Source organism: Rhinoderma darwinii, chromosome 5 (genome assembly GCF_050947455.1).
Source record: "Rhinoderma darwinii isolate aRhiDar2 chromosome 5, aRhiDar2.hap1, whole genome shotgun sequence".
NCBI lineage: Eukaryota > Metazoa > Chordata > Amphibia > Anura > Rhinodermatidae > Rhinoderma > Rhinoderma darwinii.
The window spans coordinates 224596219-224608686 of record NC_134691.1 but is presented as its reverse complement, the minus strand read 5'-3'; the positions used below and the strand labels follow the sequence as shown (position 1 = coordinate 224608686).

At 40.8% G+C, this 12468-nt stretch overlaps 1 protein-coding gene across 2 annotated transcripts in view; it reads right to left on the bottom strand.

Moving 5' to 3' along the window:
• Positions 1-12468, bottom strand: part of MLH1 (mutL homolog 1) — a 176902-nt gene that overhangs the window by 51939 nt on the left and 112495 nt on the right. For both annotated transcript variants that reach the window (XM_075826967.1, XM_075826969.1), the window contains one exon: positions 4597-4709. In XM_075826967.1, coding sequence (XP_075683082.1) covers positions 4597-4709 — 113 coding nt within the window. The remainder of the gene's footprint in view (positions 1-4596; positions 4710-12468) is intronic.

Genomic DNA, 12468 nt, shown 5'->3' with positions numbered 1-12468 from the left:
ATCGGCTTGCTGTCAGTGAATAACTGACAGATCTAATACATTGCACTACGTAGGTAGTGCAATGTATTAGAAAAAAATAAATCTGACAGCTGGACCTTCAAGTCCCCTAGTGGGACTTGAGAAAAAGTGTAAAAAAAAAAAGTGAAAAAAATAAAAGATTGAAAACCATAAAAGTGGCAAAAAAAAAAAAAAAAAAAAAAAAAAAAATCGCACGTATTCCAAAAATGGTACCTATAAAAACTATAGCTCGTCTCGCAAAAAACAAGCCCTCATACAGCTGCGTCGACAAAAAAAATATGGTTCTCACAACTTGGCGACAGAAAAAATACATTATTTTTACAAAAGTAGTTTTATTGTGCAAAAAGTTGCAAAACATAAAAAAGTCCTATAAAATAGGTATCGCCGGAATCGTACTGACCCGCAGAATAAAGTTAACATGTAATTTATAACGCATGGTGAACGCTGTATAAAAAAAACGAAATAAAATTATGCCAGAATTGCAGTTTTTTGTTTACCTGGCCTCCCAAAAAATAAGGTAAAAGGTGATCAAAAATTCACATGTACCCCAAAATGGTACCAATAATAACTACAGCTCGTCCCGCAAAAAAAAAGCCCTCCTACAACTACGTCTATGAAAAAATAAAATTAGTTATGGCTCCAATAAGTCAGGAAATAAAAAATATGCAGTTGTTTGAAGAGGCGATTTATCAAGGACCAAAAATTAGGGAACCAGGAAAGGGAGGGCCCAAACATGTCCGCTCGAAGCGCCGGTGCCCTTATTATACCAGGACAACACTTTCCCAGCAAAATTCCCCAAACTGCAAAAGTGTGGAGTGTGGACCAAATGGGGCATAAGAAAGGACGCCATATACCAGTGCGACACCGGCCTGTGCAGAAAGGATTGCTTCACATCGTAACACACATCTATGGATCATTTTATTGTTTTTACCCCATTATTATACCACCTGACTATGCCCCTGATGTACTCTGCCCAGCTTACATGTGCCCCCACATTATAAACGTTAACACCAGCAATACTCAAACAAATCTACTATCAAGCAAAATCCGCTCTCCAAAAGCCAAATGGCGCTCCCTCCGCTCTGAACCCTACAGTGTGCCCAAACAGCAGTTTCCTTCCACATATATGACATCGCCATACCCGGGAGAACCCTTTTAACAATTTTTGGGGTGTGTGTCTCCAGTGTCATAAGCTGGGCATTACATATTTGCCACTGAATTGGCATATCTAGGGAAAAATATACATTTTTAATTTGCACCATCCGCAGCGCATTCATTTATGGAAAAGACCTGTGGGGTGAAATGCTAACTACACCCCTTAATAAATGCCTTGAGGGGTGCAGTTTCCAAATGGGGTCACTTCTCAGGGGTTTCTTTTTATTATTTCACATCAGAGCCTCTGCAATTGTGAACCAATACTTTGTAAATCGCCAAATTAGGCCTCAATTTCGGATGGTACTCTCTCACTCCTGAGCCCTGTCGTATGTCCAGGCAAAAGATTAGGGCCACATGTAGGGTGTTTCTAAAACCGGGAAACACCGCATAATAATTAGAGGGCTGTCTTATGGTGGCACAAGCCGGGCACCACATATTGGCAGATCTATGGAAAAAAATCCCATTTTCACTCTGCAACATGGAGTGCACACTAATTTATACAAAACACCTGCGAGGTTAACATGCTCACTACACCACTAGGTAAATGCATGGAGGGGCGTAGTTTCTAAAATGGTGTCACTTCGGGGGGGTTTCCACTGTTTTGGTCCCACAGGCACCCAGAAACCAATCCAGCAAAATCTGTACTCCAAATGGCGCTCCTTCCCTTCTGAGCCCTGCCGTGTGCCCAAATAGCAGTTTCTGACCACATATGGGGTATTGCCGTACTCGGGAGAAATTGCTTTACAAATGCTGGGTTCTTTTTTTTTCTTTATTTGTTGAGAAAATGAAAAATTTTGCGCTAAAGCTACGTTTTATTGAAGAAAAAGGATTGTTTTTATTTTCACTGCCCAATTCTAATAAATTCTATGAAACATCTATGGGGTCTAAATGCTTACTACACCCCTAGATGAATTCCTCAAGGGTTGTAGTTTCCTAAATGGAATCACTTTTTGGAAATTTTCATTGTTTTGTCCCCTCAGGGGCTTTGCAAATGTGACATGGCCTCCGCAAACCATTCCTGCTAAATGTGATCTCTAAAAGCCAAATTGCGCTCCTTCACTTCTAAGCCTCGCCGTGTGTCCAAACAGCCGTTTATTACCACATGTGGGGTATTGTTTTACTCGGGAGAAATTGCTTTACAAATTTGGTGGTGCTTTTTCTCCTTTAGTCCTTGTGGAAATGAGAAAAAAATGCTAAACCTACATTTTCTATTTTTTCGTTGAAAAAAATTTATATATTAATTTTCACGGCCTAATTCCAATAATTTCTGTAAAAAACCTGTGGGGTCAACATGCTCACTACACCTCTAGATAATTTCCTTGAGGTGTGTAGTTTCCCAAATGGGGTCACTTTTGGGGGATTTCCACTGTTTTGGCACCGCAAGAGCCCTTCAAACCTGACATGGTGCCTAAAATATATTGTAATAAAAATAAGGCCCCAAAATCGACTAGGTGCTCCTTTGCTTCTGAGGCCGGTGCTTCAGTCCAGTAGCACGCTAGGGCCACATGTGGGATATTTCCTAAAACTGCAGAACCTGGGCAATAAATATTCAGTTGCATTTCTCGGGTAAAACATTGTGTTATAAAGAAAAATCGGATTAAAATTTAATTTCTGCAAAAAAATATGACATTTGTAAATTTCACCTCTACTTTGCTTTAATTCCTGTGAAAAGTCTAAAGGGTTAAGAAATTTTCTAAATGCTGTTTTGAATACTTTGAGGGGTGACGGCTTTAAAATGGGGGTGACGGCTTTAAAATGGAGGTGACTTTTTGGGGGTTTCTAATAATAAGGCCGCTTCAAAACTGAACTGGTCTATAATAAAAATAGGTTGTTTTTTCCTTAAAAATTTGAGAAATTGCTGCAAAAGTTGTAAGCCTTGTAACGTCCAAGAAAAATAAAAGGATGTACAAAAAACGATGCCAACATAAAGTAGACATATAGGAAATGTGAACTAGTAACTATTTCTGCAAAAAACTATGACATTTGTAAATTTCACCTCTACTTTGCTTTAATTCCTGTGAAAAGTCTAAAGGGTTAAGAAATTTTCTAAATGCTGTTTTGAATGCTTTGAGGGGTGAAGTTTTTAAAATGGGGTGACTTTTTGGGGGTTTCTAATATATAAGGAGCTCAAAGCCACTTCACAACTGAACTGGCCCCTGTAAAAATAGCCTTTTGAAATTTTATTGAAAATGTGAGAAATTGCTGCTAAAGTTCAAAGCCTTGTAACGTCCTAGAAAAATAAAAGGATGTTCAAAAAACGATGCCAATCTAAAGGGTGATGTTGACATATGGGTGATGTTAATTAGCAACAATTTTGTGTGTTATAACTGCCTGTCTTACAAGCAGATACATTTAAGTTGAGAAAAATGCTAATTTTTGCAATTCGTCGCTACATTTTGGTGTTTTTCACAATTAAATACTGAACATATCGAGCAAATTTTGCCAGTAACAAAGTCCAATGTGTCACGAGAAAACAATCTCAGAATCGCTTGGATAGGTGAAAGCATTCCGGAGTTATTACCACATAAAGTGAAACATGTCAGATTTGAAAAATGAGGCTCTGTCAGGAAGGTCAAAAGTGGCTAAAGAGGGAAGGGGTTAAAAAAACAAAACAAAACATTGAATGTCAAGGAAAAACTGCTATGTGTATTTATCCACCATAGTTAAATAACAGCGGTGTCACCAAGACCAGATATATTATTTGCTAGCAGTACACTTACTGTATATCTTTGGCCTCGCAGAGAAATTAACACTAAGTTTATGGTCTCCGTTTGACGTATATATTCCGGGATAAGCCGGGAGCTTATCCGACACGTAAGTTAAAAGTGAAGTGAAAACGCATTGTGAAAAGGGGCCTTATTGTAATTTAATAGGGCTAATAAATGGCTTTTCAGAAAGGAATCCGTGGCAACAATGAGCATGCTGCGGATTTTAAAATCCACAGTGCGTTTTAATTTTCCATGCAGATATTTTACTGAGCATGTGCATATAACACCCCTTTCACAAGCATTTCTGGTGGAATGTTAGTGTTGTTCTTGCAGAAACTTATTTCCTTGCAAACAAAAGACTCCTGCATGTTGAAATTCAACACACATGATCCTTCTTTCCCCCAACATTTTCCGTCGGGCAGAGACTCAGGACACCACCATAAACATTAGATGATTAGCAGGTAGGGCTGAAATTCATGTGATTATATGGCCACCTCAAGGCTTGGTTCACACAAGCGTCATGGAAAGAAAGAGTGCGTGAGCGAAAGTGCGTGAGCGAAAGTGCGTGAGCGAGAAAATAAACCCTAAATTACTTATTCATGGTTTTGATATTTTGATTCAGGATACTTTATGGCAGAAGAATCCATTAACCCTCAATACAGTAATAGAAGTAACAAAAATGGTAACAAAAGGATTTCTTGTTTTATGTACTTACCATTTATAAAAAGAAGGAAAATACATTTCTTCATTGAATAGTTAGCATTAGTTATATAACCTTTCATTTTAAAGGCCAGCTTAGCATCTTCACAGCCCACTTCAATTAACTCCCTTGGATAAAAAAAAAATACACTTAAATAAAGAGAGACAATAGAATAAATATTAACCCCTTAATACCGAAGGTGCTTTAAAGAGGCTCTGTCACCAGATTTTGCAACCCCTATCTGCTATTGCAGCAGATAGGCGCTGCAATGTAGATTACAGTAACGTTTTTATTTTTAAAAAACGAGCATTTTTGGCCAAGTTATGACCATTTTTGTATTTATGCAAATGAGGCGTGCAAAAGTACAACTGGGCGTGTTGAAAAGTAAAAGTACAACTGGGCGTGTATTATGTGCGTACATCGGGGCGTGTTTACTTCTTTTACTAGCTGGGCGTTCTGAAGAGAAGTATCGCCCAGCATCGTGTCAGACGAGCGAGGACACATCGGCACCAGAGATGATTCTGCAGCAGCATCAGCGTTTGCAGGTAAGTCGATGTAGCTACTTACCTGCAAACGCTGATGCTGCTGCAGAATCAACTGTAGCCTCTGGTGCCGATGTGTCCTCGCTCGTCTGACACGATGCAGGACCTGTGAGTAACGTCACAGCGTGATCTCTCGAGAACACGGCTGTGTCTGCACTGCCAGAAGCTGGGCGTTCGGAAGAGAAGTGGATGATACTTCTCGTCAGAACGCCCAGCTAGTAAAAGTAGTAAAAACGCCCCGATGTACACACATAATACACGCCCAGTTGTACTTTTGCAAGCCTCATTTGCATAAATACAAAAATGGTTATAACTTGGCCAAAAATGCTTGTTTTTTAAAAATAAAAACGTTACTGTAATCTACATTGCAGCGCCGATCTGCTGCAATAGCAGATAGGGGCTGCAAAATCTGGTGACAGAGCCGCTTTAAACCTTAGTGACCAGAGCAATTTTCGCAGTTTTGCTATTCACAGATGTAACGCAATATAACTCTGTATGTGTTTTATGTACAGACGTGAATTTTGCACTGTTTTCTTGGGACATGTAGTCCTTCCTTTTGGTGGTATATATGTATAGGTAACATTTTTGTTACTTTTTTTTTATAGCCGTGGAAAGACAGAAAAAAGAAAAATTTTGATTTTTCATCATTTAAAATGTAACAGTTTGAAAATAAAAGTAATTGTACCATACAAATGTATTGAAATATATTATTTCATTTATCCTGATCATAAGGACACCTGACTAGGAGGTGTAGTTTATTCTTTTTGACCAGAAATATAGCATAAAACACAAGTGCCCCTTTTTTCAATTGTGCACTAAAATGTCTTAATTTAGTTTTTTACACCATGGTATTAATGTGTGGGTAATGGAAGTCCAATAAATAATGGTAAAAAAACAATGTTCTACAAACTAGACATTCTAAAGTCTATTTCTAGCAGTTCAATTTCTGTTTTAACCCTTCACACTTTACAGAATTTGTCCAAACCTTGGCCAAAAAAATGTAAATAGCAATTTTTTTTTTTACAAAAGTGGCACTTTTCTTAAGCCATTTCGAAACACCATATGGCATACTGGTAAAAGTGACACCTTTCCACATTCTGCTATTTCTCCCGTGTACGGCGATACAAAATGTGTGTGTCTAATCTATTATATGGACCCGTTATAGGGCATATCATAGAAGCAGTCCATTTTGGAGGCCTTTTCTCGCCAGAGCTGATTTTAGGGAACCACGCTATATTTGCCGTGGTACTGAAGGTCATTTTGACAAGTATAAAATGTCCTGCAAATATTTATCTAGGGGTATAGTGAGTATTTTTAATAGGTGGAAAGAAATAAAAAATATGTTTTTCCAGAAAATACTGTATTGCTGCATTTTTACAGGGAAACATTATCCAATAAGCAACCCTCCCTTTTGGTTCTCCCTACAAAAACAGTGTGAAAGTAATTGAGTTAATAATGTGGGTAATATCACGGTCTTTGCCTCCATAGATTATAAAGGCAGATGTGTAGCCTGTACCGCTCTCACAGAGCTTGTAGATTTTAACCCCATATTTTGCTCTCTCTGAGGGGATGTACTGGCGGAATGAGAGCCTGCCTTTGCAACTCATCAGCGATGATGTGGAGGAACAGGCACAATCACTTGAGAGAGGAGGGAACAGACCGCCAGAATTTTTTTTTTAGACTTGCTAAGAAATATCGGAGGCACTGAACTTATGGAACAGCTTGGGGGCATGGTAATACACTAGATTTTGTAGCCTGTTGAAACTACTTCCAATACCCATGCGTCTTAAACGTAGGAAAGCCATATATCTTGTAGTAGTCCCCCGCCCCCCAGTACAGAACAGGTGAGAACAAGGTTGCAAGGAGAGGCAAAGTTAAAATCAAGGCTTTCTTCTTTGGACCTGCAGGTTTTGCCTCTGGTAAAAATGTCAGCGGGCTTGAGAAGTTGAGAAAGGAATGATAATTTGTCTTTCCTTTTCTATGTGGTACGGAGCAAGCAGGCATGTTTTGTAGCAGGAAAGAGTACTTGCCGCTTGTGGCTTCAAAGATAATTTCATTGATTCCAAATAGGCAAGAAACCTTTAAACAGGTAAGATGTTAACCACTTGCTGCCGCTGCCGTTATTTTAATTTTCTCCTCCCCACTTTCCAAAAACCATACCTTTTTATTCTTCCATCAATATAGCCGTATGAGGGCTTCTTTTTTGCACGCCAAGTTGTAGTTTTTCAAGGCACCATTTATTGTATTTGTACACTGGTAAAAAATTACTTGTTTGGTGGAATATGAAAAAAAAAACAAAAAACAAAAACATAACCAGTACCCAACAGAAGGTAATAGTAAACCTAGAACAAAACTCTTGATGGGTTGGAACCGCAAACAGGAGGAAGTATTAAAAATAAATAGATGCCCAAAAACCGGTAAAAAAATGGAATTGGGTAGCTGTGTTCCCCAATGAACAATACATGAAAAGGATTTTACGGTGAGTACTAAAAAATAAACAACTTTTCTCATTCGTATCATTGGGGACACAGACTGTGGGATGTCCTAAAGCAGTCCCCAGGGGAGGGAAAAAAGAAAATTTCACAAGCAGTTGTCTAATCCACTGCTACCTGCAGAACCTAGCAACCAGCAAAAAACCTCTAAGGATGCAAAAAATCATGCAACTCATAGAATAGAGAAAGGTGTAGAAAAAGAAAGGCAGCAGCCGTATGCACATGTTGAACAGAGGCCCTTGGCACACCAGCCGAGGGGCCACCACAGGACTGAAAAGATGAGCTGTTAGATGGAAGTGGAAAGCTTTGCCTTTAATGTGATGGTATCGGATGCCGTGTGGCAAGATGGCAAGGAGGGTTGTGACCACATTGAGTTGTAGTAGATCGCACTCCCAAGAATGGGGAAAAAATAAATAAACGTAGGTGACTGCGTCACTGAAAGACCAGGTTGAGGTAATAAAAAGTTGTGGGCCGAAAACAAGGGGAGCTGAGGGTTGAACCAATGGAGAATAGTCCACACTTCAGGAAGGAAACTAAGGCCTAGTCCCAGATCCAGACACTGCTGGGGAAGACAAAAATCTAGCAATGAAAAGAGAAAGCAGAATGTAAACCTCCTTAACTAGTGAATACAATACTTCCATGGTCCAGGTCATGTGGCCTTCAGTAAAAGGGTGCCAACTCTACGAGGGGGGTTCATTGAAGAAAAGACTGGCAAAAGAGCAGCCTTGGGAAATAGTTGGAAACGAGTACCCCAGATCGGGTGCACAACATACAGCCTAGGAAGAAAAGGATGGATAGATTCCAGCTGATCAGAATCTCCAGATTTAACAGGCAAATTTGACACAAAGCATAGAGGAAAGACTTCCCTAGAGAAAGAACCCCGGAAAGACGACGTAGAAACAAGTCTGTAAAGGGTCAAAGAAGATTTAAAAGCTGTCCCAGATTCAAATGAGTGTGGTCCTGTACTAGTGTATTTTCTAAGCATGGCCCGTACCATGTAACTGCTAAGAGCATATCGAGCACCACCTAGTAGGGCACAAAGAGCTGAGCAAACACTAAACTGAAGAAGCACTGGTGGGCTCGACATATTGGGATCCAGATATTCGAGACCATTTACCAAAACAAAACAGTCTACACTGATTCCACCTGAAGAAACGGAGCCTGACAAAACGACAGAAACGCTGTTTATCCGGGATGAACGACAAGGCCAGGCCTGGCCCACATAGAGATCATAGAGGTACTGGAGTAAGAAAACCTGAAAAAATGCACTCAAATTTAGGAGCAGGACGGATAGATCAATGTAGTGTCATTTACCACTAGTGAATGAGGCGGCGGTCTGAGTGAGCTCGGTGCGTGCCGGCCTGGGAGTGGTCCAGTCACCTGACCTCACGTCAGCAGAGGCCTCATATAATTAGCAGAAAAACTTTTAGGTTGCATTAGTGTTCGCAGTGTGCGGTCGCCATTCTTTTTCTGCTGTATATTTGCAGTCACAGGTGTTCTTGCACCTGCATACACATTTTATTGGAATGTGCTGTTCAAACCTTTGTGTTGTTTATGTGATTTATACAGAGTTAGGACCTAAATGAATTTGCTCAAACCATCTAACATAACACGCCTCACCAAAGAGAAGCAGTTCCCTTCATCACATTAGGGGTGAGTTAACCCCTTACCACACCAGGACGCACCGGTACGTCCTGAATTGAAGTGCTTTAAGGCACCGGGACGTACCGGTGCGTCCTGGCTAAAAACTGTCACCCTGTCAAAGGACAAGGTGACAGAACTGTGCCGTCAACAGTTTATGACAGTTGACCGGCACAGTAAGACGGCAGGGGACCATTCACAGCGGTCCCCTGCCGTCGATCGCTGTGATTGGTCAGTCAAAGCAGACTGACCAATCACAGCTCCATGACGTAGTGTATGTGATGGCGCTGGCTCAGAAGCTGAGCCAGCGCTATCACCGCCGAGTATCGGCTGTGCAACACCCCGCTGTAACGGCCAGGACTGGAGCTAGGCTCCGATCCGGCCGATTAACCCCTTCGATGCATCCATCAAGGCGATCGATGCATCCATCAAGGCGATCGATGCATCGAAGTGACACGTAGCCTGTCGGCAACCACGATGGTTGCCACGAGCGCGGGTGTCAGCTGTTTGTCACAGCTGACATCGTGCCCTAACGGCCAGGACCGGAGCTGGATCGTACCCTATGGTTGCTAATGACAGCCATCGGCACCCGCGGGTGTTCCGATGGCTGCTATGGCAACCGTAGCCTAACAATCGCTTCCTAGTACGGAAGCCTATTAGGCCCCGCCGGGAGGCGAAGCCTAACAGGCTTGCTGTCAGTGAATAGCTGACAGCTCTAATACACTGCTCTATGTAGGTAGTGCAGAGTATTAGAATAGCGATCAGGGCTTCATGCCTTCAAGTTCCCTAGTGTGACTAAAAAAAAGTTAAAAGAAGTTAATAAAAATGTTGTAAAAAAGTTCTACAAATAAATTTCATGTTAAAAAAACACTATAACAGCCTTTTTTCCTATAATAAGTCTTATTATAGGAAAAACCAAAAAACATAAAAAAAAAGTACACATATGTGGTATCCCCGTGTCCGTAACGACCCAAACTATAAAAATATCACGCTATTTTATCCGTACGGTGAGCACCGGAAATTTTTTTAATATAAAACTATTCCAGAATCGCTGTTTGTTAGTCACAACCCCTACCAAACCAGAATTTAAAAAAAGGATCTAAAAGTTGCATGTACCCCAAAATTATACCATTAAAAACTGCAGCCCGTCCCGCAAAAAACAAGCCCTCCCACCGCTTTTTTGACGGAAAAATAAAAAAACTTTATCGCTCAGAATATGGTGACACCAAAAATAAATTTGAAACAAAAGTGATTTTATCGTGCAGACGCTGCAAAACATAAGAAAAACTATATACATATGGTATCGCCGTAATCGTACCGACCCGCAGAATAAAGTAAAATTGTCATTAATAGCGCATGGCGAACGCCGTAAAAAAATAAAATAATGAAAAACATCAAAATTGCATGTTTTTGGTCACCTTGCTTGCCAAAAAAATGAAATACAAAGTGATAAAAAAATTGCATGTACCCCAAAATGGTACCAATGAAATCTACAGATTGTCCCGCAACAAATAAGCCCTCACACGGCTCCGGTGGAGAAAAAATAAAGAAGTTCTGTCTCTCAGAATATGGCGATGCAAAATGTGCAGAGTGTCCAAAAGCGGCTAAGATCGGGCGCCATTTATCAGTGCGACACCGCACATCTGTGGATAGTTATTTATTTACCCCGTTATTATACCCTCTTATTATACCCTGATGTTCTCCGCACAGATTACATATGCCCCCAGATAATAAACTGAAATACCAGTAATACCCCAAACAGAACAACTAGCAAGCAAAATCCACGCTCCAAAAGCCAAATGGCGCCTTCTGAGCCCTGCAGCGTGCCCAATGGGCAGTTTACGTCCACATATATGGCATCGCCATACCTGGGAGAACCCGCTTAACAGTTTGATGTATTTGTCTTCAGTGGCATGAACTGGGCACAAAATATTGTGAACTAAAATGGCATATACCTGTGGAAATTTGCAATTTTCACTTTGCACCATCCACTGAGCGTTCATTTCTAATAGAAAAAAAAACCTGTGTGGTCAAAATGCCTCGAGGGGTGCAGTTTCCAAAATGGGGGTCACTACTTGGGGGGTTGTTTTACTATTTGACCCCAGAGCCCTGCCATTGTGGGCTAATGCTGTGAAAATAACGAAAATAGGCCTCACATGTGTCTTTCACTCCTAAGCCCTGTCATATGTCCAGGTAAATGATAAATGCCTTGAGGGATGTAATTTACAAAATGGGGTCACTTCTCAGGGTTTTACACTCTACTCTGGTACCTAAGAGAGCTCTGCGAATGCAACATGGCGCCCGTACACCAGTCCAGCAAAATCGGTGCTCTAAAAGCCACATGGCACTCCTTCCATTTTGAGCTCTGCCATGGGCCCAAACAGCAGTTTTGGGCCACACATGGGGTATTGCCATACTCAGGAGAAATTGGGTGACAAATTATGTGTTGTTTTTTCTCCTATTACCCCTTGTGGGGAAAAAAAAATGGGTGCAAAACTACATATTTTTGGGAAAAAAAAATAATTTTTCATTTTCACTGCCTCATTCTAATACAATCTATGAAACACCTGTGGGATCAAAATGCTCAGTACACCCCTAGATGATTACCCTGAGGGGTAAAGTTTAGAAAATGGAGTCACTTCTCAGGGGTTTCTACTGTACGGGTACTTCAGGGGCTCTGCAAATGCGACATGGCGCCCAAAAAACAATCAACCAAAATCTACATGCCAAGTAGCACTCCTGCCATTCTGAGCGCTGCGGTGTATCCAAGCAGCAGTTTATAACCACATATGGGGTATTACCGTACTCAGGAGAAATTGCTTTACAATTGTTGGGGCGCTTTTTCTCCTTTATTCCTTGTGAAAATGAAAACAATTCAACATTTTAGTGGAAAGAATGTAGATTTTCATTTTCACTGCATATTCCCAATAATTCAGCAAAAAAAACTGTGGGGTAAAATGCTCACTATACCGCTAGATAAATTCCACGAGGGGTATAGTTTCCCAAATGGGGTCACTTTTGCCGGGTTTGCACTATTTTGGCCCCTCAGTGGCTTTGCAAATGTGACATGGGGCCGCAAGCCATTCCAACAAAACTTGAGCTCTAAAAGTCAAATGGCGCTCCGTCCTTTCTAACTTCCGCCATGTGTCCAAACAGCAGTTTATTACCACATATGGGGTATTGCTGTAATCGGGAGACATTGCTTTACAAAT